At 49.7% G+C, this 23,574-nt stretch overlaps 11 protein-coding genes across 11 annotated transcripts; 7 read left to right on the top strand and 4 right to left on the bottom strand.

The window, feature by feature from the left end:
- Positions 1-415: 415 nt before the first annotated feature.
- PC9H_007708 (uncharacterized protein) lies at positions 416-868 on the top strand (the record flags this gene model as incomplete). The annotated part of the gene is made up of 3 exons (XM_036777236.1): positions 416-551; positions 609-757; positions 812-868. 3 exons carry the CDS (start codon positions 416-418, stop codon positions 866-868), a joined length of 342 nt encoding a protein of 113 aa, XP_036630856.1.
- An 88-nt stretch (positions 869-956) lies between these two features.
- PC9H_007707 (uncharacterized protein) lies at positions 957-2,445 on the top strand (the record flags this gene model as incomplete). Its single annotated transcript, XM_036777235.1, has 7 exons — positions 957-1,179; positions 1,253-1,398; positions 1,457-1,495; positions 1,546-1,650; positions 1,761-2,183; positions 2,245-2,344; positions 2,399-2,445. 7 exons carry the CDS (start codon positions 957-959, stop codon positions 2,443-2,445), a joined length of 1,083 nt encoding a protein of 360 aa, XP_036630855.1.
- Positions 2,446-3,325: 880 nt separating this feature from the next.
- PC9H_007706 (uncharacterized protein) lies at positions 3,326-4,381 on the bottom strand (the record flags this gene model as incomplete). Its single annotated transcript, XM_036777234.1, has 4 exons — positions 3,326-3,375; positions 3,428-3,842; positions 3,901-3,992; positions 4,048-4,381. 4 exons carry the CDS (start codon positions 4,379-4,381, stop codon positions 3,326-3,328), a joined length of 891 nt encoding a protein of 296 aa, XP_036630854.1.
- Positions 4,382-4,921: 540 nt separating this feature from the next.
- Positions 4,922-5,298, bottom strand: PC9H_007705 (uncharacterized protein; the record flags this gene model as incomplete). Its single annotated transcript, XM_036777233.1, has 3 exons — positions 4,922-4,935; positions 4,991-5,026; positions 5,079-5,298. 3 exons carry the CDS (start codon positions 5,296-5,298, stop codon positions 4,922-4,924), a joined length of 270 nt encoding a protein of 89 aa, XP_036630853.1.
- A 109-nt stretch (positions 5,299-5,407) lies between these two features.
- Positions 5,408-5,750, top strand: AMS1_2 (Glycoside hydrolase, 38 vacuolar alpha mannosidase; the record flags this gene model as incomplete). The annotated part of the gene is made up of 2 exons (XM_036777232.1): positions 5,408-5,589; positions 5,651-5,750. The coding sequence occupies 2 exons, from the start codon at positions 5,408-5,410 to the stop codon at positions 5,748-5,750; spliced, it is 282 nt and encodes a 93-aa protein (XP_036630852.1).
- Positions 5,751-5,777: 27 nt separating this feature from the next.
- AMS1_1 (Glycoside hydrolase, 38 vacuolar alpha mannosidase) lies at positions 5,778-10,265 on the top strand (the record flags this gene model as incomplete). The annotated part of the gene is made up of 25 exons (XM_036777231.1): positions 5,778-5,792; positions 5,856-5,922; positions 5,971-6,030; positions 6,082-6,233; positions 6,294-6,601; positions 6,653-6,800; positions 6,856-7,127; positions 7,194-7,458; positions 7,516-7,643; positions 7,693-7,714; positions 7,772-7,799; positions 7,847-7,899; positions 7,950-8,052; positions 8,179-8,197; positions 8,247-8,578; positions 8,628-8,727; positions 8,779-8,855; positions 8,909-9,039; positions 9,089-9,110; positions 9,164-9,244; positions 9,293-9,417; positions 9,468-9,603; positions 9,650-9,748; positions 9,799-10,183; positions 10,235-10,265. The coding sequence occupies 25 exons, from the start codon at positions 5,778-5,780 to the stop codon at positions 10,263-10,265; spliced, it is 3,159 nt and encodes a 1,052-aa protein (XP_036630851.1).
- A 495-nt stretch (positions 10,266-10,760) lies between these two features.
- Positions 10,761-11,356, top strand: PC9H_007702 (uncharacterized protein; the record flags this gene model as incomplete). Its single annotated transcript, XM_036777230.1, has 4 exons — positions 10,761-10,966; positions 11,018-11,057; positions 11,111-11,251; positions 11,309-11,356. The coding sequence occupies 4 exons, from the start codon at positions 10,761-10,763 to the stop codon at positions 11,354-11,356; spliced, it is 435 nt and encodes a 144-aa protein (XP_036630850.1).
- A 29-nt stretch (positions 11,357-11,385) lies between these two features.
- PC9H_007701 (uncharacterized protein) lies at positions 11,386-13,000 on the top strand (the record flags this gene model as incomplete). The annotated part of the gene is made up of 10 exons (XM_036777229.1): positions 11,386-11,442; positions 11,489-11,696; positions 11,757-11,847; positions 11,897-12,086; positions 12,140-12,200; positions 12,368-12,388; positions 12,443-12,561; positions 12,612-12,650; positions 12,705-12,788; positions 12,848-13,000. The coding sequence occupies 10 exons, from the start codon at positions 11,386-11,388 to the stop codon at positions 12,998-13,000; spliced, it is 1,023 nt and encodes a 340-aa protein (XP_036630849.1).
- A 526-nt stretch (positions 13,001-13,526) lies between these two features.
- VPL1_5 (Versatile peroxidase vpl1) lies at positions 13,527-15,073 on the bottom strand (the record flags this gene model as incomplete). The annotated part of the gene is made up of 10 exons (XM_036777228.1): positions 13,527-13,595; positions 13,650-13,822; positions 13,878-13,913; positions 13,964-13,973; positions 14,028-14,097; positions 14,149-14,274; positions 14,335-14,410; positions 14,462-14,583; positions 14,636-14,770; positions 14,826-15,073. 10 exons carry the CDS (start codon positions 15,071-15,073, stop codon positions 13,527-13,529), a joined length of 1,065 nt encoding a protein of 354 aa, XP_036630848.1.
- Positions 15,074-18,525: 3,452 nt separating this feature from the next.
- PC9H_007699 (uncharacterized protein) lies at positions 18,526-19,611 on the bottom strand (the record flags this gene model as incomplete). The annotated part of the gene is made up of 6 exons (XM_036777227.1): positions 18,526-18,787; positions 18,841-19,034; positions 19,086-19,123; positions 19,178-19,335; positions 19,389-19,516; positions 19,573-19,611. 6 exons carry the CDS (start codon positions 19,609-19,611, stop codon positions 18,526-18,528), a joined length of 819 nt encoding a protein of 272 aa, XP_036630847.1.
- A 2,098-nt stretch (positions 19,612-21,709) lies between these two features.
- PC9H_007698 (uncharacterized protein) lies at positions 21,710-23,465 on the top strand (the record flags this gene model as incomplete). Its single annotated transcript, XM_036777226.1, has 3 exons — positions 21,710-22,408; positions 22,467-23,259; positions 23,317-23,465. 3 exons carry the CDS (start codon positions 21,710-21,712, stop codon positions 23,463-23,465), a joined length of 1,641 nt encoding a protein of 546 aa, XP_036630846.1.
- Between the last annotated feature and the right edge of the window lie 109 nt (positions 23,466-23,574).

Below are 23,574 nucleotides of genomic sequence, written 5' to 3'. Positions count from 1 at the left end.
CATAGAACTGCTTACTTAGTGGAAGAACATGATAATAACTTACGATGTCTAATCCAACGACAACATAGCAGTATCTTCCTATAGTTCAATCCGGATCCATGACAGATGGAATACACGTAACCACGGAAGGGGTAGGTACCCCTCGAAGGGCATAAGCCCGTGTCCATGGAAAGTGCATTTGAGCCGAGCATTTGGTTCGGCTTCCTAACCTGGTCCCCTGATGCACAGTCTTCCTCTGGTTCAGTGAACGAATGTGACAGCCTGGCAGCCAAGTGACGAATTCCTTTAGCCAAAGGTGATCTTGACACGAAGGGGGGTCAGAACGTAGCGGCCCGGTAACGGATATCATTTACCGGAGATCTTTAAACACTGGTGTAACTGTGGACCACTGATTGGGTTCTTTCTCCTCTCCTCGATGTCAAGCGAGCCGCTCCAACGATTCTTCGTCTATGCTCCAGACAAAACAGAGGATGGAACCTTTGAGAAACGGTTATCTGTGAGGCCCGAGCATGTCGAGATGGCTAAGAAGAATATCGCCGATGGTGTCATTCGTAAGAAACTATATCTGGGAGATGTGCGCAAGTCAAACTTACTTACGGGGGATCCAGGCGTCGGAGGATTCCTGCTTACACCAGAGTCCATCGCCACACCTGATGCACCGAAGAAGATGGTAGGATCGACGTTCATCGTCGAGGCCGCGAATATAGACGAGGTCCGGAAGCTGGTAGAGGGAGACATATACTACAAGTCGGGAGTGGTGAGTCGGACCTACACCTCTTGAAATGGTCTGTATCTGAGCAATTTGTGGAAGTGGGATGCAGAGCGAATTGTCATTCTACCCTTCGTCGCTGCGACGACGATCCCTTGAACGGGCCGGCGGCAACCGTGGCTTCCCACACACAGAGTTGAAGTAGTTATTTAAGACGACCACAATTTATCCAATCTATATCACCAGAATGTTGGCCTCTACTATCCGCAATTGCGTGAATCGACAGACTGGCTTCAATGGTGGCGTTTCTCGCAGCATCGCGGGGCTTGGGCGTCGAGGGGACTCAAAACATCACCATTTCCTTGTGTACGCTCCAGACATGACCGACGGCGAAGCTACCCAGCGGCGATTTGCAGTAAGGCCGAAACATCTAGAAAAGGTTGCACCTCTCATTCAGTCGAGTGTAATAAGTGAGTTTGAGCGTTGTCGCTAGAGTTGTTTGTTGGTGTGTTTGACTCGCAGTTGACGCTTTCTGACTTCAAGAGGTCGCGGGCATGACTATCACGCCGGAATCCATCGCTGAAGGAGCAGAGAAAAAGCCCAAAGGGTCACTCCTGATATTTGAGGCAGAATCACTTGAGGAAGTTAAGCAGATCATTGAGCGAGACATCTACTTCACTGAGAAAGTGGTAGGTCTTTTTGCTATCACAGTCGTAACCCCGTTTATTGACCTTGTGGTTTACATAGTGGGACGCCGATAAAATAACGATATTTCCGTTCCTCCCGGTGACACCACTTAGCTGATGTGCCGTTGCTCTGATAATCATCATATGTAGTGCATTTTTGCAAGCTATTCGCAAATGCAAGCCACAATAGCATTCCATTGCATCAGTGAGAATACGCTTACGCTTCTCAGCCAAGGCCGCATATCGTCAATAATTGTAAGCCATTGTGAACCACAGCATCCATAGGCCTTCGCTACTTCTCATCACTGCTGCTTAGATGATAATAGGTCATGAGGCGACGTTGATTGTTCTAATTATATTTTCAGTCAGACCAGAGTCTCTACAGCCTGACAAGTACAGAGCAATATTGCAATGGTCCTTCTACATTATTAGAGGTGGTGATCGTCGTTTTGGTTGCACTTGTCCCACCTCTCCCTCACATAGAAATGGACTGCACGCGAGTACCCAACCCTTCAATCACGACAAATTCACCACCTCGACGTTCAGAGATCTCGAATGTCATGCACCGCAAACAAAGCAAGAATTATGGCGGAGCGACTAATAGTGTCGCCAGCGGCGAAGACGATCATGGGAGCAGCAAGAACGTTAAGGGCGGCAGCCACAAGAACCTGGGCCAGTCGCCCGCAATGTCGTCGGTGGTCGCCCCTTCCCTTGCCACTGTAGCTCCCCCTGCGCCGGAATCACCTACCCCCGACTCCCCGCAACTAGGTACGACATCATCGACCACGGTCGCAGTGGCCACGCCGATGACGACACCCATACTACCGTCGAATCCTATCAATGCACTAGCTCGTAACTCTACCACGAGCATGCCTATGTCAAGAAATGGTTCTTCCCATCCTTTGGGAAATTCTCCCTGTGTCTCGAGCAGCCAAGCAGTCCAACGCGAGTGAGTTTCTTGTATTCCTTCATAAGCAGTGTGAATATTGATTTTTCCATCCAGACTTCATCAACTACGCATTGTCCTCGGTTCCATCGCCGTTGCCTTAAGCTTAATGGCCATTTGCTCGGCTGGCTGGTTTGTTTATGCTAGGCATAGACTTCAGACAAAGAAGAGAAAAGCACCTTCTTGGCAAATAACCCACCCCACCCCGCCCATCAAGTTCGCTGACCCTGAAGTACAAGAGTATTTACCCAACCGATTCCCGCATTATCTCTCTGTAGTGCGATCTAAGCCCAAGGAACATCGCGTTGTGTGGATGGATGAGTTTGCCCACAGTATCAGCACGTCGAACACAATCTTTGCGGTTGCTATACCCCCAGCACCGCTACCAGTACACCGCACCGCTGGAAGTCAGAGCAACCCGTCAGCGCACGAATTATCTTCGCTCCGGTACCATTGTCCCCCCATATCGCCACTCTCTATGCTTGATACCGACGACATTCTGCGTGTTTTAAGTGACACTTACGATGAGCAACCCCGGTCCTCAGGCTCACCTTGATCGCAAAATCGTTTACCGAAGAAATGATTAGAGTGTAAGTCTTTGCTATTTATTTACTGACAATTGATTAACATCTCCTACCTTGAGCAGGGCTAATGGGTTGCTCAGAATGCCGGGCTGAACAAATCAAGGCGAATTGCTGTCAAAATTCTTCGTCTTCATTCCTTTATGAAAATGGAATGGGCCTAATCTAATACAACCGTAATTCATAATGTGTGGTAGCTTTGTTGGTGAAGGGGCTGGCAATATGTGCCTGTCAACTCCAAGTCGGGATACGACGCTAGACAGTGCAAGCGGGTTGACAGTACGGTGGTGAAATAACGATACTTCCATTCCTCCAGGTGACGTCAAGTAATCGACGTACAGACAGCAGCTATGATGGTACATCCTGGTTTTAGTCTTATTTAAAGCATGATCTCGTCGCTCAGTTATGAATGAGAGAAGTTTGGTTTGCGCTTTTCGGCAAAGGCCGCCATGCCTATGTTTGTGTGAGGTGAGTAAGTCATGATAGTGGTTGGATGTTGGTTTACCTTCTTTCTGGTCGTTGGTGGCAAACATTCCGTGGAAGATGCGCCTCTCGAACCTCAGCCCCTCGGGCAAACTCAACTCGTACGCGGCATTGACGACCTCCTTTGCAGCCTGGACTGCAATCTGCGACTTGCTCGCGATAACTTTAGCCATGGCCACGGCCTCTTTGACAACTTGACCCTCGCCCTCTTCAACGACCTTACTCACTACGCCCCACTGCTCGGCCTCCAGAGCAGAGAACTGACGACCAGTCAGTATAATTTCCATAGCCCTGGACTTGCCGATCGCGTGTGTCAATCGTTGGGAGCCTCCCCCACCAGGAATGACACCGAGGTTGATTTCCGGTTGGCCAAACTTGGCGGTGGGTGAAGCCAGAATGATGTCGCACATCAAAGCAAGTTCGCATCCTCCCCCAAGCTATTAGATAAGTGGTATCAGTTCAGCAAGTCGGTGAAGATAGGAATGGAATACATACAGCAAAGCCGCTAACTGCAGCGATGATTGGCTTCCGGATCTTGGTCATTGTGGCCCAGTTCTCGAGGAAGTTGTTTTTGTAGACATCAGAGACTGAAGTACAGTTATATACATCGCGGAAGCATATTAAGGGGAGATACAAACTCACATTCCTTGTCTTTCATCTCCTTGATATCTGCGCCAGCTGCAAATGCTCTCTCGCTACCAGTTAAAACAATGGCTCCGACTTCCGGGTCTTCGTCTGCTTTCCTGAGGGCATCATTCAGCTCCACGAACAGAGGCGAGCATAGCGCATTGAGTGCTCTCGGACGATTGAGGGTAATCAGCGAGACGGTTGGCTCGGGCTTGGACGTCAGAATGTGCTCGTAATCAGCTGTCGACATCTTGCGCAACGTTCCGGTAAGGAGGAACTTTTGTTGGGGGGTACGGGTAAAGATAGAGACGGACGTTCGCCAGGCAGCAGTACTCAAGAAACGAGACATGGTTGCGGATGATTCAGCTGGCTATATGAATAGCTGAGACTCAAATGGGAGAAGTTCGGCGGCCTTGTGTAGACCAGAGGGAAACCGGCGCGTAGATGACAGTGACTGTGTGGTCGAGATGCGGGGACGCGTGAAGCGCTCACCGGTTATCCCGTGGTCGGTTTGAAAGCCGGGCACCCCTCCAGTCCTCTCCAATTCTCAGATGCAGTTCGATGTGTTCTCACAATTTCAACGCAACAAATAAGTCAACCATGAATATATGATAAAGGAGAGGAGAGTTCGACTCAAAGCAACTAGTCACTAGTATCATAAGGCTATCACTGATTTGCATCAAAGCCCACAAGGAAGCTATAAGCGTGGAGTCAGCAATGTGATGGTGAGGCCATCTGACCACGCAGTCTTGGCAATACAGATCGCGTAAGAGTTCACCAGGAATGCGTGTCCAACGTCTACGTGATAGGCTTTGGTATGAACGAGATGAGAGTGCATTGGACGTGTTTTCAATAGTGGAATGAGGCAAACTATGGCGTGCTCAAAGGACTACACGGAAGCATCTTTTCTGGATGAATATGAGCAAGCACCGTGCGGACAGTCTAAACAAAAACTTACATTGTCTCCACCTGATAACACCACCAATCAGTAGGCCTGGACATGGTTGAGATCCACGAAACAGCGGTAGATATTGAATTCAACGTACAGACACCCAATCCCGCTACGAGTCGCTTCTGCATGGGACTGCCCAGGGCAGCCGGCCGAGCCTGGTATAACGCGTACGTCCCAACGCCCGCAAATGTCCCGGTGCCGACTATTCTACAGGACAGGCAATCTTTCGAGCCAGGCATTGCATGTATATGCTCTGTGAGGGATTGTGAGGGCCGTACAGGCTTCGGTGAATCTTCATTTGTGGTGGAGGACATGGCGGCGAGTTGGAGAGGACTCGATCACACGTGAACGTGGGTTGAATGTTATGGGCGCTAAACTTACAGTTACCCCGCATTCTCTCTCGGTTGCCACCACGACTCCACCATGGATGCTCACAACGGTACACCTTATCCTCGGACGAACTTCAGTGCTGGAGCGAAATGGATCAAGAATCTGACTCGGGATAGATTGAACAATTTCAATGGAGGCCACTTCTCCGATGTGAACCTCTCCGCGGTCATGTTCATACATCGCATTGATAATGAAGAGCACGTCAAACTGGAAGTGTATGTGTCTTTGAGTCCCGGGCTAACTCATGACTACGGTCTGAATGCATCAAACCTATAGCTGGAGTGCACCTGGATTGACCAAGCCGACCTTCGAGGAGGCAATGGAGCAGACATTCAAGCCAGCGAAGAAGGGAATGGCATTTGGGCCGTCATGTTAGTTGGTTTGACCTCACCTTATCATCTATATGCTGATCGGAACTGTGTTTTGCAGGGGTCAGTAATTCATACACACTACGGTCATCAGCTAACATGGCTGGCATTAGACGAACCACTGGTGGAAGGTCCGCGTTACAATTCCTGGATATTGGCAGCAATACGAACGCGTCCAATGTACGTGCTCGTGTCGTGCTCTGTGCTATACTGCTGATTTCGGGATAGTCGAATTCGATCCTGGCTGCGAGGCTATGATCTACACAGTTGACGGCTTGCCGCTGCAAGGTAGGACTGCATCCAATATTGACTCCCCGATGTTCATGCGGCATTATGTAGGCATCACAGGTGGTTACGGAGGCGACCGGAGGGTCGAGTATATAATCCCTCCTGAAGCAGTACAGAAAGGCTTCCATGAATTCGTAATCGAGTCTAGTTGCAACGGTATGTTTGGTGTGCCTTGGAATGGCGATACCATCCAACCCCCCGACGTACGTTACATCACGTCTCGATCTACTTCGTACTCGCCTAACTGAAGTTTGAACCCATAGATGAACCGTTATTTTACACTTGCCTCCGCCGACCTCGTAGTACCAAATCAGCAGGCATGGGCGCTGTTTTGGGACTTCGTCACATTGCGCGAGATTGCGGATACGCTTCCTGGGAATACGCCTTTGCAAAACAAGGCCTTGAGCACGGCCAATGAGATCATGAACGTCTTCAACAAGGGAGACGCGTCCGATATCAACCGGGCACGTAAGTTGGCTGAGGAGGTATTTGGCGAGGGCTGGGAGAGCAAGGGTGCTGCTATCTATGACGAAGGACCGAAGAAGTCACTTGTTTGGGGTATAGGTCATTGGTACGCGTATCTGCTATCCAGCTAACGACTGTGGCTTACATCCCCCCTTAGCCACATCGACACGGCTTGGCTATGGCCGTACAGAGTCACTCAACAGAAGGTTGCCAGATCTTGGTCGACTCAAGTTGACCTCATGGAGCGCTACCCGGAACACAGATTCACCTGCAGCTCCGCACAACAGTATAAGTGGCTGGAGCAGGTAAATCCCAACACCATCGCGTCTTTTCATTGACGGTCTAACGTCTCTTCTGTAGTTGTACCCACCGCTCTTCGACCGAGTGAAAGAAAAGGTCCTGGACGGAAAGTTCCACCTCGTTGGCGGTTCCTGGGTTGAAAACGACTCGAACATGCCTTCTGGGGAGGCGTTGGTTCGACAATTCCTCTTTGGACAACGTTTCTTCCAGTCAAGATTTGGGATCCGCTGTGATACAGCGTGGTTGCCCGACTCGTTTGGCCTTACTGGTGCTCTGCCACAAATCATCAGAGGGTCGGGGATGAAGTATTTCTTTACACAGAAGCTGTCCTGGTGAGCTCTCAAGTCCTGTCGCAATTTGACGCGTCTGCTAAGACCTTCGCAGGAACAATATGTAAGCCTACGTCGACGTCCGCCTCCGTCGGTTATACTAACGAACCTCAGAAATAAATTCCCTCACTCGACCTTCAACTGGGTTGGCATTGATGGCACACAAGTTCTCTGCCACATGACCCCTGTTGATACCTACACAGCGCAAGCAACGACGGGAGACGTGAACAAGGCTATCAACAACCACAAGAATCTCGAGTCTTCGGATACGGCATTGCTTGTCTTTGGGAATGGCGATGGAGGAGGAGGACCCTTGTCGAAGATGTTGGAGAATGTAAGCGTTCAGCGATGTTCTTTTGTCGTATACATGCGCTTATACGGTATTTCCTAGCTTCGTCGCATCAGAGCTGTTACGAACACTCATAGGGAATTGCCGCCCGTCAGTATGGGCCACTCTGTTGACGAGTTCTTTGAGGACTTGAATGAATCATCGAAGGGTGGCAAGACGTTGCCAAACTGGTGTGTACGAATTACAAACCTTGATATTCGATGCTGAAGCATTGTTCAGGCATGGCGAACTATACTTGGAGGTAGATCCTATCGTTTGAACTGTAGATTGGGCATATGTCTGAGGTCTTCACATGTAGTTCCATCGCGGCACATATACGTCCCATGGTAAGTGCTCTACAACAAAGCTTCGACGGTATAACTCAATATACTAGGCTCGATAAAGAAGGGCAACAGGCACTCTGAGATATTGTTACGGGATGTCGAGGTAGGAGCAGTATAAGTTCAACTGCCACGCACGACTCAAAACTGTTGTAGCACGCATCAACTTTGGCAACCCTTCTCTGCGACAAGTCATCCAAGTTTGTGTACCCCAAATCCAGGATAGATGAATGCTGGGAGAAGGTCCTTTTGAACCAATGTGAGTGTGCAGTGAACACCATGACATTACACCACTCACGTATCTTCGTATAGTCCACGATGGTAAGCAGCAGATCATGATCTTTGATCGGCAGCAAAAGTGACTGTATTAACTTCGAACCTCCAGTCCTTCCCGGCTCTGCAATGTACGTCGCTTATCAGGCTTTCATAACTCACCTAAACGTATTTTTACAGCGGAATGGTATACGACGATGCCGAAAAGCTCTACGCTGAAGTTCGTAAAGACGGCGATGCCATGCTCGATGAAGCTTTCAGCGTTCTCTTCCCAGATTCTCGTCCGATGACTACGGCTACAGTTTCAAACATTCAACAGCTTATAGCCTACAACACCACCTTCTTCCCTCGACAACAGGTTGTGAAGGTGCCCTTCAACCGTTCCAAGGGCGTCAGAGCCCATGGTCTGCAAGTTTCTCGCACGGAAGATGTTGCATATTGTGTTATGGGTGCTAAAGCTGCCGGACCAAGCCAAGCTATCTCGGACTTGAACGACATTGCTCCCGTCTCTGGTCTGCATTTCATTCCCTCACCTGATATCATCAATTAAATCTATTAAAGTTTACACAAATGGCTCCGACCATTTCGTGCTTCGCAATGCCTTCATTCAGTTGACGATATCTAAAGGACGTATCACGAGCTTGCTTGATCTAAAGCTTGGGTGAGTAGGAGATCATGCAGTATATCTTTTAAGTGTACTGACTCTTTTCAGACGGGAACTTATCACGGAGGGACAAACAGGCGGCCTCGTCATCTTCGAGGACCGGCCCAACTACTGGGACGCCTGGGGTAAGGTGCCCCAAGATAGGCGTGTCCGACTCGAATACTTACTTCTTCCTTAGATGTCGAAATCCATCATCTGGAAACGGCCACACCCTTGGCATTCTCCAAAGTCTCGGTGGTTGAGTATGGTCCTCTTCGCGGTACTGTCAAGGCTCAAGTTCAATATGGAAAGAGCTCAATCGATGTTACAGTAATTCAGATTTATATCCTTTGCCTAAAGTATGCTGATAAAGTGACAGATTTCGCTTGATGCCACTTCAGGTAAGATCTCAGCCATACCTTCATCGGGATAGGTTCACAATAGGGCAACACAGCGACCCTCAAGCCTCAATCACGCTCAATGTTCGTCTTCGACGCAGTCGTCGACTGGCACCAACGGCATGAATTCTTGAAATGTAGATATGACACCACTTTCCTCTGACATACCACTCATGCTTATTTAGTCGAACTCCCACTGAACATCCATAACGATAACGCCACTTATGAAACTCAATTTGGCTTCGTCCAACGCCCGACGCACAAGAACACGACCTGGGACATGGCAAAGTTCGAAGTCTGCGGACATAAGGTAAATTCCTAATCAGCACTTTACGCGCATCATCTGAATCGTGGACATAGTACGCAGATTTGAGCGAGTTTGGCTATGGCGTTGCGCTCTTGTCGGAATCTAAGTATGGATTCTCTTGCACGGGGAATATCCTTCGGATTTCGTTACTCAGAGCCGCAACAGCGCCGGACGCAGAACAAGACCAAGGTTTGTCAATTCAGTATATCGTGCTACGGGTTTTTGACACGAGTAGGCAAACACGAGTTCTCCTGGGCCGTGCTACCCCACGAGGGTCATTTCCTGGAATCGGACGTACCAATGGCGGCTTATCTCTTCAATTCTCCTCTTTATCGTGAGTTCTTCAGCTTCTCCTCATGGCCCGCCGAACCTAATTTAGTGTAGTTCGCTTTGTGGAGCATAGCATCTCCCCATTGAATTACCCGAAGTCGCCGTTCATTCTCGAAGGTGCGAGAAATGTAGTTCTCGAAACCATAAAGCGTGGGGAAGACGATGCATATTCCGCCACGAAGGGCAAAAAATCAGTCACGACGATCATCCTTCGTCTGTATGAGGCCTTCGGTGGACACGCCAACGCTCAACTAAGGATTGCAAGCCATATTCCTGTGGCCAAGGCATATCTCACAAACTTTTTGGAGGACGAACAGAGTGGACTCCATTTACATTCCACCGACCATGCCAGTCAATCAGATACTTTCGTGAAACTCGATTTCCGCGGATTCGAAATCAAGACCGTGAAGTTGGTGATTGATACCAGTGAAGATGCGAAGTGAGTTCATGGTATCAGCGACGGCACAATCGTCTACTCACATGATCCTAGTGCGAAGAGAGATAGCTGGGTAACCATATAACACACGGACAGTGTCAGGATTACGGAACATACATCACAATACATACCCTTGACAGATCTGAAGATCAAAAGGGCGACCAGCAAATGGAAGGGCACGAGGGGCCCAAAGCACACGGGCCGCACCAGCGCTGTTGCACGGAATCCTTAAAACTGCACAGCTGGATTGTATCGGCGCTATATGTCTTCGAAAGCGGAGACCAATAACGACAAAGAAGACACTGTCGTATTCTAGGCCAATTGTTGATGCTCACCTGACGTCGATAAGTGGTGCTCAGATAGTGCCATCGAAGCTGTTCTTCAAATGAAGATAGGACAAAGAATCAAGACCAGCACACCGAGCCTCCGAGTACCAGTAGACCCCATGGATCGCCCGTAATAGGCGACCTCAAGACGATCAGCGATGGCAGTTTCATTCACAGGACTGACACCTTTCTTTTGGAAGCATGCTGATTGTTAGGAAATTTATTTATACCTGGAAGGATGGCTATAAAACACCATGATTAGACTGGTTGGCTGTCAATTGCACAGATATCCCACCAGTTCAACGATCCTTGTGTTGATTCTTCTACTTTCGTCTTCAGCCGTCGTCTTGTCGCGATTTTGGGGGGTTGGTCGCCGAGAACGCTTTCTTCCTCCTGGGCCTCCCACTAAGTTTCTGCTAGGAAACGCAAGTGATTTTCCGAGATTTACGTCCTTTGTTCAGTAAGTGCCTGCACGCCTAGTATAAGCTAATTCGGTCACTCGTCGTGGTAGGTTTACACGCTGGGCAGCAGAGTACGGCCAACTAGTGTCGGTCAGTCTGTTGATTTAGAGGGAACGGAAGGCGGTTTATGTGGCACCCCTTAGCTCAAGATCTTGGACCGAAATATGGTGATTCTGAGTAACGCCCCCACGATGAAGGAAATTCTGGATAAGCAAGGCCTTCTTAGTGGAGATCGTCCCCAAGTCTACCTCATTCAACGGGCGGAGGGTGTATACCCAATCTTGGTAATTATCGTGCAGCTAGGGCCGTATATCTATCAACTAATACGACTACTCCGACAGATAGCCGTTTGTTCAGAGGGAGTCGGAAAGTCTATCATACGTTCCTAAGCAGCGAAGCAATCGCAAGCTATCTTCCAATGCAACAGATAGAGTATACAAGGCTGGCACACGATATACTTCATTCCCCGACGTTGGTCATGTTCTCCTCGTTGTAGATCTAGTTGAAAGCTTGATCCACAGGATTTTATTCTTCACATCAAGCGAATGACGTCTTCGATACTGGTATCCCTCCTTTATGGGAAATCGTTATCCGATTTCGGAGACAACAAGTACCTGTTATTCTTTGACAGTATCAAGAAGTTCTCTCACTTGGCAGACCCATTCGCGCAGCCGCCATTGGATATTCTGAGGCTGAGTCCCGCTCGTTGGGCAAAATGGAAAGGGTTGTGTGAGGAGGTCAAGCAGACGGGCGCCAGCTTTTTCGACGAAATCAATAAAGACTTCTAAGCACGATACACCGCTGGAGAGCGAACTGGATCATTCTTGGAGAAGATCCTCGATCATCCAACTCACTTCGATTTGTCGGCTGAGGAAATTAGGTAAATACGGCCTTCGAGATCTCTTGTTCATCTCCAACAGCGGACTGAGCCATGTATTGATGGATGGGGGCGTCGAGACATCCTCGGCATTCCTCCTGACCTTCATCCTGGCTCTAGCTTGCAATCCCGCTTGCCAAGCCAAAGCCCAGTCTGAGATTGATCGAGTGATTGGTGACCACCGCATGCCAACTTTAGAGGACTTCGAGCATCTACACTATATTCGTGCTCTAATAAAAGAGGTAAACTTCGAGCGTTCATATCAATATATTGATCTCAGCCTCAACCTTCCTAGACCCATCGCTTTCGCACTATTCTTCCCTGTGCTGTACCCCATGCTGTGTCCAAGGACATTCGTGTAAGAATTTCTGGCCCCTACTGAATCCATGGGTACCACAACACTGATTTACCTTCGCCTTGATTAGTATAAAGAATACCTCATCCCAGAAGGCACTATACTCGTTATGAACACCTCTTTGTCAATGTACCACTTGAACTGGTCCAATTACTCACATCCTTCTAGGGGGGATATACCATGATGCAAGTAGGTGATGATATGCCCACCTCACTTTGCATCCATCCGATGTTCATCTTTTAGGGATATTCGAGTCTCCCGATACCTTCGACCCGGAACGCTATGTGAAATCAGAATTCGGGATTAAGGACGGTGTGTGCTCTGACGGCCTCAGGGACACACTTCCTTTCGGTTCTGGCCGAGTAAGTATCACTGATAGTACACCGTTCGGAGTAACTTATCGCACCCCAAGCGTATCTGTCCTGGGATAGAGATGACGGAGAGGACAATAGTAAGTGCGACCTTGCTCTCTTACCACCGATCTTATGCAAAGTGTATATTATAGGCTATCGACACCATGAATCTGCTCTGGGGTTTCAGCTTCACTGAGGAAACTGGTAAATGTTCCATGGATTTAAAGAGCTATCATGTATGTTACACTTTCTTTGAATGTCTGGTTGTTGGTCCTTGTTCTAACAGAGATTTAAGTGTACTACGGAGCTGTCGCCGAACCTGTTTACTTGTGTGATTGAAGTACGTGGCGCTGAACGCGCTAGGCTCATTGACGAGACCTATATACGACCGCTTAAAACGGTAGTTTTTTGCCCTGCAACTTCTGTTTCATCGTATAGACGCGAGTAGGAGCATAAATCGGCTGTACTCGCAAGAATGAAGAAGCAGATAAAGATAGTCCAAGCTCTGAAGAGGGAGGGCTCTCTAGAAATTTGACAACCAAGATGATGCCGCACCTGCGCTCTACAATGACCTCTTGGAGACCAATAATGCACAGAGCCTACCATCGACGGGGCTTTGAAGAGGGATGATAAGTAAGGAGGCAAGCACAATGAGAATGCCATGGTTTGCGGGTAGACATGAAGCTTGAATCTCGAAAACGGTACATCGGAAGGGCAACAACTTCGCAGAAAGTGAACGCTGATAGATATCGGATGGCATGCTTGTTGCATCTATCACTCAGGAAGTCTCGACGTTATGGACGATCCAAAGGAAAGTTGATTCTAGGAGGTATATTACTTAAACAAAACCCGACACGACTATGCTACCCGCTGATGAAAAGGAAAGTGGCGCTTGATCAAATTTATGGTCATCACGGTTTACGAAGGGGGACTGAACAACTGTTGAGTTACGTGTCAACAGGAGAACTTGAGACTTACACAGGGGGGACAGTAGTGACTGGGCCAGGGTCGGCAGTGAGAGCTGGGAAGGGTGTAGAAGCACACTAAAGAAGCAATTGAGTGAGAAAGCAAATCAGTGAATCGAACTCTCCACGTACCGCTTGCTCGATGTTGTTCATCGTCAGGCCAGCAGGGAGATGGGCCTTGCTCTGCAATGGCTTGGGGACAGGGATAACATCAGAGCAGTCAATGAGCTTTGAGCGATCTTGACCGAGTGTAGCCAACTTGTCCATAGCAGCCTTGAAAGCGGATTGAAGCTTGGCCTGGTTGTCTAGAGGATGTTCAGTATCGCGATCAGGCCTAGAAATGGTGTTGCTTGTACTCACTAACGAAGGATTGCCACTCGCAAGCAGTGCGAGAATCTAATCAAACCTTTGAGATTAAGTAGTATACCGGCAAGCTGAATACATACCACGGGCAAGCTAGAAAGACAGTTGATCAGAACAATAAAGCGAGTTTAGGTGGAAAAGACGTACATCGTGATCTGATTGGATACGGATTTCTCCAGCAAGAGGCGATTCGACCTCTCCTTGGTTACCGCCAACACTGTTCAAGAAGTGAGATTGGCGACTACGATCGACGTAATGGATCGCTTACCCTGGGAAAGCAGTGCCACGGAGTTGGGTTTCGATGAAGAATTGAGAGTCAAATTCTCCTGGAGTGGAGTCGAAGGGTGTTCCTGGAATGGTCTCATCGACGTGGTCTGCGGCAGCAACGGAGTGTCTGCGATTATCGAAGCTCGTCAATTTTCAAGATGGGTAGATAGGTTACTGTTTGACTTACGAGGCCAGAAGGGCAACGACCTCTTCCGGGCTGAAGCCAGCGTCACCCATACGGGCAAGGATATCGGTGACGGTGTCTGATGTACACTATTAGAGCATGACTGATAGTACCAAAGAAGTAAACGTACCGAATGGTTCAGGGATCAAACCATTGGGCGAAGCTGCTGTAGCTGGCGGGCGACCAAGCAAGAAGTTGAGTCTTGGAGCTCCTGGGCAGTTACTGACACCAACAGCGCCAGCAAATTGAATGCTACAATAACTCGTTAGATGGGTTCACTGCGAATTTTCCCAAAGGAACTTACAAGTCACCGGCGGAGATGTTGTGGCGAGCAATAAATGGCTTCTGCGCATCGACTATGTCGTCGATTCCACCGTTGGCGTGGAAAGCAGTTTCGATTTCGTCGAAAGTTACGATAGAGCCGTCGGCACCTCCCCCACTATTGGGTGTTTGTTGTCAGTCACCATTCACGAAGATGCGAAGTTTGCACATACCCTTTGGTTGGCGAGAAACCAATAGCGTCATGGAAAGTGAGTCGAAGGGACTCGTGAACCTCTTCACCACACTCGGCACCATCAAAGAGGGCCTCTTGGATGTCATCCAGAATGGGGAATAGGACGCAGCAGGCGGCGTTCGCAGTAGTACGTCCGTCAGCGCAAGTAGCACGCTTCATGACAGCGCCTCGGACGGCTTGAGATGCCAAAGTCAGGAGGACAAGGGACGAGAAGTTCTTGAAGGCCATTGCTGGAGTTGAAGAGACGAGGTTCTCTGCTTCAAACACTGCTATGTCGGCACCCTTTTATACCATTTCTACCCGTAGAGAGGCCACTATTCGTGAAGGTCACCGAATGCCGTATCAGCAGGAATGGCCAATCACGACGCGTGAGTTGTGCATCGCAACGCGAAAACATACTTACTTCCGTATAGTTCTCATCGAGAAATTTTGACTATGCGCCTCGCGTCAATCAGTAGAGGTTCGCCATGAGTCCTTGGAGCTGCCATGAGAAGTTGTTGGAAGAAGATCTACGATCGAGCTCTGTCGAGAGCGTCCACGCCTGTACCGGGCATTCGGAACTGGTAGAACAGAGCTCCCGATTTGATGGTAGAGTCATCCGTTGTTCTCACAGCGGCGGCAACACTAAAACGGAGGCGGCCCATCAACAACAGCTACCATCAGATCTAGCAGTTCGGCTGAGTGACCCTCGTAGTCAGATTCACAGCACACCGAGTGGATCAGCGCCCAAGCGGGCTTTGCACGTAGTCGAGCAACTTCGTGGCGACGAAGAGGTGGTGGTAAGTAGTAGCTACTAGCTGGTGAATGCTCTCAAGGCTTAACCTCGGTGGAAAGTGTACCTGTCCGAACTTATTCAATAGACGCTTATGCGAAGATAAACAAACTTCTCAAGGGAGGGAAATAGACAACCTTCGAAGGCGCGAGAATGGAGTTAGAATACCTCGATGTTCCCGGAACACATCATTGTCGCACGGTCTTGCACAATCAACTCCGCGACCTTCAATTTGTGTATTACGAACCAAAAATAAGCTCTTTCCTTTCGCGTTGCCTCTGCTTCGGTGAGGTACGTCCATCTTCTACGGAACACTTTTGTTTTTGACCTCGCCCGGTACCTTGGAGTGGATTATTCATGCTGCCTGTCGTCCCAGCGTCGTGGGTTGATTGTTCCACGACGGCTGAGCGGTAACTCACCTACGTCCATTTACCGTTATCTTGTCGATGGGCGTCGGTGCATTTAGGCTAATGACCATGGTGTGAACGTTGCCCGGAGCAATGGTAACTGGATGTCTACGTTTCACAAGGGATGCCGGCACGAAAACGAAACGAATGTCTACGTTAATCTAAGTGTTTCGAATAGAATATGATATGCGATGCTTGCCTTCGTAATTCAATTGTTATATTCCTGTGGTTGATGTGTTGCCTTGAAATGAGTGACTCGTCTAATTTGTTGGCTGATGACCGCGTTCGCCATAGTGATCACAAGAGAGCTCCACGATCCAGACGTGCAAGGGAAAGTTATTGACATAGCAAACACATACACAAGCGCCGTCAGGATCACCGAATGATTTATCTCTGTGTGACTATCGGCGCAATATCGAAAGACACGTCGAAGCGCTCCACGATAACCAATAAACAAACGATTCTTTCTGATTTGGCAGATGGGCATGTAAGGGATTGCACCACCAAAGTTGCACGATGTCAGTGTGTCGAAGCGGTCTAATCGCACCGTGCCCATCAAGTTCGCAAGGCGTGCAAGACCGGTCGGGGGTTTGGGTCCAGCGATTGCGGATAACCCGACTTCTAACAGGCGGTACCGGATGATTTAGACATTCGGATGTCTGAAATGAAGATACTGCGGCCAGGTCCAATCAGAGGATGTGAGTTTATAATTGGAATGGGGGTGGTTCATACCTGCTTGTACGCACGACGGGCTCGCGCGCAATTTGCTGCACAATGTCGAGTGAAAAGATATATGAGCCGTGAGACAGTGGACCCGTATATGACTTTGATTACCTCGTTCACACCCAAACCCGCGGTATGGGGAACAAAGATCGCCTATGCGCGCTATGTGACCCAACGGGCGGGAACAAAGTTGTGATCTGATTGCGTACCTATTCCATGGGTTATTGTTAGTGTACTTTGTATTATACGTACGCCGGATGCTTACGATGGTGTGTTATGCGGAGGAAACATCAACCCGCAGTTCTCGCTTCTAAGCTCAAACGTGCATGTCGTGGAATGCGGGCATCTAAATGGGAAGAGGTAAAACAAGAAAGATTCTTGATATGCAATATGTGATACAGAACTCGTTGCTGCTGCTGCGAAATTCGAATGTATAGGAAGGCTAGCGTACATCACGATGCACCGTGTGCACACTGCGTACGTAGTCTTCACAAGCGTCGGAGCTCAAGACGGTTGTGCAATTGAATCGCATTGATTTTGCGATCCAATGACAGGTCTTCTGTTATGAATCAAAACACAGTGAGAGTAAGCGAGAGCACTCAGCACATTCGCACCAGCGCGACGACCCACGGATCGGTAACTTTAGACGACACAGTCGTCTTATCTGGCGCACTGCGAGGTTATCCGTCGGATGTCCCCTAGTGTCGGTGTGAGGGAAAACAAGGCTTGACCCATGCATTTGTAACATCGAATTTTTCAGTCTGCCCCAGCAAGACGCTTTCCAACCCAAAGCCAAGGACAAGGGGCTCGCTCACCGCTCGCATTTAGACTTTGCTTGGACTTAATGGTAAGGCATACGAGAACAGTAACATCTCCGTCGACAAACTCACCTCAAACCCCAAAACCTCTATGTCCACCGAATCCTCTGGGCCTCTTCAACCTTCTGGCCGCCACGGTCGACTTCTCGACTTCTTCCTTCCTCGAGTTCTATTACCGCACACCGATTACCAGACACCGAGGGCCATCAAACAGTTTAAGCTCTTCGAAAGCCGTGCGTCGCCTGACCATGGTACTGGGCTGATCCAGCACTTTACCAAACATCAGTATTTCCACCCAACATCAGCCCGGTCAATCACCCGTGGAATGGGGCTCTGGCCAGTGGCCTGGGCGCGTAAACGGTAAACCAGCGGACCATTCGAGTCGGGTGAGAACATGGGGAAGAGAAGTCGACAGTTTCATAATGGCTTGGGGCCTAACGTTCTGCATAGTCCTACCTTGCGAGGTTTCACGCTTGGGCTAATATCGGCATAGTATTCATCCTGTGGGCATGCGGGTAAGTTGCGATCAGAAGGGAACGACTGTGGCTGGGTGTGACAATGCGGCTCATCTGTGACATAAAAGTTAGTCACGTGATAAAGTATAGGAGGGACAGGAGTACCAACAGGAATGACATGCTGCAAGCTGCTGTGGGTTAATGAAGCACGACCTAGCACGAAGCTTCCATGTGTATCGTATAGCAAGCTTGACTGCGCATAGCGTTGACAGACAAGTGATGCTTTTTGTCTCAAGATTGATGGCAGGTACGACATATCGCACGCCCGTGAGGTCGAAACAACTGAGTTCAACGGGGCGTAGGACCACTCGCGTAGCCGAGGCCCCAGGCTGTATCAAGGGGAACAACAGAGTATTCGGGCAGTCATATAATACAGATACAAAGAAAGATACGATACTGGTGGGTGAAGTGTCATAATCCAACCATGACAATCTCTGCTGTGCATTTACGACGAGCCGACAAGGGGTGCGCGTTCCTCATCATCGAGTCTTACGCGTCCGCCGCTAGTGGCCCAGAGCCCGTAGGCACCCTTGACCACCCAGAACAACGAAAGGATGGCGAAAGCGAGTGCCGACCAGTGGATGAAAGCCGAAGACCTTTGGTGAGAGAAGATGGCCCAGAGCGACCAGGCAATAGCGACCGACGCTGGGAGATCGCCCTCGGGAGTGGAGAAAGCGTATGCGGCAGCCGTGCCCTCGAGGAAGAACCTTGATCAAGGATGAGCATACGTGGGATTGCAAAGAAGGGGAGAAGGACGTACAATGCGAGAAAGACGAAAACTTTGGTCCAAACGCCAGCCTTGTGGTCAAAGGCGCTAACACCAAACGCCTCGAAGGCAGTCAAGATGACAAGCACAGTTGTCCAACCGTGGTAAAGTGAGAACGGCAAGTGAACGAAGACTTCGTCAGCAGCACTTTGCGGGGAGTGATGTTTTTTGACGATGTAGTAAATGTGCTAGAACGAAAAGTGTAAGGACTAAGGGTACAAAATGGCTGAAGTACGCACAGTAACTGCGGAGCTGACGAAGAGCGAGAACACAAAAGCTGATGTAGTTATTAGCCACTGATATTAGCTTCCGGCTCGAAAAGCAGGCTCACCAATAATGTAGTGGTGGCTTGCCCAGAGGTTGACGTAGATGGCGTTCAGGAGGCCAAGTAGGGGGAATCTCCATGAGATACCATCAATGATAACACGCTTGCCGGCGGGGAAGAATTGGTAGATGACGGTTCCAAGAAGCAGCAAGTGAATCAAAGACCTGAATGGTTGCAATGAGGCTGGTACACGACAGACAACGCGTTCAACACGCACCAAATGAGGAATGCCCATGGAGCTGGCGTGATATACGTCTCCTTTCCAGTGTAGTAAATATCGTTTGGGGCAGCGACCGTATACAAGTTCGAGCCCAAAAAGAACAGATATGTGATTACATTCGCAATCTGAGGTAAACTGCATCAACTCTGTGCCGTAAACTCGAGATTCGTGGAACACAGACCTTGAGCAAGATCCCATCAGTCCACACGGGGTCGGCCATTATCAACTTTGCAGGTTGTGTTGCGGAATGTGGGATTTCGTGAGGGGGAAGATGGGAATAGGGAAGAAAGGAGGATGTCGCTGTGAGCTCGCCTTTTGTACTTGCAATGAGGAAATCGTTCGGGTCCCCGCAGTAGGTCACTTTTGACTTTTTGACGTCACCTTGCGGTTCTTGCCCCACGGCGTGGTTCAGCGCAGCCCCTATGACCAGTCACGTTACCCCTGACTTCCTCTTCCCCGTCGCCCTCTTCTCGAGATTTCTGGAACTCGAAGGCTGCTGCGTGGTCAATCTCAAGCCCAGGTCGTTAGAGGACTCCGTACAGGCACACGAAACGAAGTGTTGAGAGCGCTGGTGCTGAGCAGCCAAGCCTTTCGCCTGTACCTTCTTCCGAGGCGACAGAGAACAGCGACTGCAACTCCATGGTGCGCATGGAGTAATTCAAAATGGCACAAATAACGAGTAATGGATGACAGCGTCTCCAGCTGGGACCTTCCAAGTACTCCAGGCAGAGAATAGTGGCGATATAATGCATCATCCATCACTGTCCTATCGAGCCTATTCACAGAAACAGACTTCTACTTGCTACAGCGGTCCGAACAAGAATATCTATGGGAAATAAGCAGTCAGGTACAGTGCGTGGAGCGGTCACCTTACGGCTCGTGTATCTTCGGTCCTTCGGGAAACTACAATCGGTTTCCTGGATCCAGGTCAGTGTCATCGAGGAGCAAGTAAGTCAGAGCAGTGACGCTAATGCAGGTAAGGGAAGCGTCATCAAAGTGGGCGGTATACTACGGAGTTGAGATGTATATTCAAAGATACAATGAAATATCCAGTATGCACGAAATCTCCAAAAGCAATACTATAGTAGATGCTGGTAAGACTGTAAAGCGTTCCACGTTTATTGACTTCCATGGCGTACAGTGAATACCGTTCGCTATTCCTGTCCCCTATATTTCTATCCTTTGGTCCTTCCTTTGCTGTCAAGTTCAGATATATTCCTATCGTATCAGAATCACTCAAGGAGCTGCTAGTTGATGATGGTCAAATCCACGTGGTAATCAAATCACAATTCAATAGTTCTGTCCTAGTTTAGGACCCCTCCACAGCCCAGAAAGCTACTAGAAAATAGAAAGAAGTAGCGGGCTCAGGGGATCGTTTGACCATGTTTGGATTCAAAGCAGACGGATCGGACTCGGCCAAGAGCACTGAAGAGGTTCTCCTGTGCGGCCTCAAGCGGTGGTTGAGTGAACTGTTTCACCACCAGTGAAAGGCCATTCCTTACCCCAAGACCACCCTGGAGTAATACACGCGAGGATCTACGAGGACCCTCACTCAAATGGCGATGCTATATGTTTTGATCACAACTATCAAACACGACCCACCGCAAACCCACGGACTATTGTCGAGGATGGGGCCTCATCAACTTCTCCGATACCACCATTTCCAATACATCTACACGACTTGATGCATCATCTATGGCTCTCTTGCTTCTCCCGAAGAAGGCATTTTACGACGTTCTATCACTACCATAATCTGGACGGGTTTGGATTGATTAGCTGTTCCGAATAATGGCCTCAGCCTGCGCTCTCTGGCTCAGTTTATCGCTGTGCATGTGTGTCTATGGGACCCAGACTTCAGAAGGATTACCAGGGCTTGCCCCTCTGGGCGGAAGTTTCAGCTGGCAACGGAACAATTGAACAACCCCGCGAACTAGGATGAAGCCGGGGTACTTCCTCGATATCGCTGTCGTCGGCCTGGCAACCCGTCCACATATCCACCTTGGTATGCGTTTGATACAGGGCAACGCCCTGCGATGCTTCATGTTACTAGTAATTCGGCCAGAGACGGCCAGCGAGGATAGCCAGCCCGCCAGTTGCAGCCCAACTTTCACCATAGCCACCGTTTCGAACGCTGCGCTACTTAAAGCCGGGGGGAGTTGTGTTCTGCTTGTTCTTTGCCTGGTTTGCTCCCCCCCATATCCCCCTCATCTCTGGAAGTCATAGGGCGTTCCGATATATCCGTTCCGTCTACGTACCCCTCGAATTCGCAGATAATGACTCAAGTAGCCCATCGTGCAGTGCATGACCGTCTGTTCACTATGCAGCGCGCAGCGGGACCTTCCAGGCCATCCCACCTTCTTGCGCCGCTGTCGACGCCCGACACGCCCGACCTGACATCATCGTCCTCGTCAGGGCTCTTCTCCCCTCTGTCAAGTGATCTTGACTCTGGCCTGTGCTCGACCTCGCCGCTATCAGAAATGATCGCGAACTATCGAGCGCGTGGTGGCTATGACAAAGAAATCACACCGGGGATATGGGAGCCAGCATTTCCCAGCACACCGTTATTCCATTTGGAACCACTAGACTCGTTCGTTCATCAACATCATGTTGGTGATGCGGGTGATGATAGTCTTGATGCTGATATCTACGAAACGCTCCAAGTGTCCGCCCCTCCCAACAGTCCCGTTGGTATGCTGCCTTTTAACGACTCGACTGCATCAACCCTACATCGCCAACGTAAACCGTTACCCTTCCTAACGCAATTCATGGACGCCAGCCCTATCATGAAGCTCTTCGAGGAAGCGGAGGAAGCCAAGTCCGTGTCGAGGGATGGTGTGCGCCCTCTTGCGCCTATCAAGTTGGCCTTCGAACGGGATACATTCGGCGATCTCAATCTCACCCAGAGTGCTGCCTCCGTGGAAACCAGCGAGCTGCGGGTTTCATCGCTAAGTAGAGAAGAGAGGCTGCGCAGGGTGCAGTCGTTGAAGCTACACTCCCCTTTTGCTGCTCGGGATGGTGTAAGCGATCTCAGTTGTCTGCGGAAACGATTGCGACGCTAACTAAGAGTCCTTCTAGCCCAACTCCGACAGTCCAACACCCAGCTTGACTCCATCCCCGTCAAAAAATGCATCCCTTCCTCGTCTAAATACGGAACTTGATCATCGGAAGCCGCAGAAACCCCAGTTCCATCTCATCCTGAGCGACGACGAAGCCTCGCAATCATCTCGACCCCCCGGTGCCATAACTCTGACTCTTTCTTCCCCAATATATTCAAGCCGAACACCCTCAAGTTCAGTTCAGTACCGGCGGAGGTGGTCGGTTGGTTGCGATGAAGACTCCGGTCTTGCTTCTCCCACCTCCGCGCTTCTAAGCCCGATGAGTGCTGCTCTAGGGACAGGTTTCTCTAGCTTCAGCTGCGATTCTCCTTCCCCATCGCCCTTCCATCCGCTGCGACCTTCACTCCCATCGCTGTCGGATCCAGCGCTCATGTCAACTTGGCAGTCCGCTAGGCGCGCGATGCTCTCATGCAAGGAAATCGCTCGATCAGAACGCTATTATATAGCGTCCTTACGCTCATTGTCATCTTACGAGGAAGGTATCCCCCCGGCCCTCGCCCAGGTGGTCCGCTCTCATGCGCCTTCCCTGATCGCTGCTAGCCAGTCATTTGTTGGCGCCCTGGGCAGAGATTCGAGCTCATGGGGCACAGCCAATGCCTTCTTGATCAATCAGGATGTGATCCAGTCTGCCTTCATCGCATGCAGCGAGGCACTACACTCCCTCGATATAGATGCAGAGACAGCGAAGTCCCTCCGGGATGCTGTAGAGCTTCCGGTTGATCGTGTCGCTAGATACATCTTCTTATTCCAAGGTCCGTCGTCCTGTAAATAGTTTGCCTTTTGACGTGGTGGCTCACCTTGATTTATAGATATTCTGACACATACTCCGCCTACCTCGTCCTCATGGTCGACCATCCAGCGGGCCCTCCAGTCGGCCACGCGGATTGCGCGCATGTGTGAGGATTACCCGCTCGAGAGAGTTCCTGAGTTCGAAGACTCGGATGGTGATTCGTTGTAGTATATTTATCGCGGGGATATGTATTATTGGGTTTATATGTATTATATGTGTCTTCATTATACAGCTGTGCTAGGACACGCTCTTCAGAGCTACTTTGGCAGTCGTATCA

The sequence above is a fragment of the Pleurotus ostreatus genome (genome assembly GCF_014466165.1).
Source record: "Pleurotus ostreatus strain PC9 chromosome Unknown scaffold_5, whole genome shotgun sequence".
NCBI classification, from domain to species: Eukaryota; Fungi; Basidiomycota; class Agaricomycetes; order Agaricales; family Pleurotaceae; genus Pleurotus; species Pleurotus ostreatus.
This window is presented reverse-complemented; position numbering and strand designations above follow the sequence as displayed.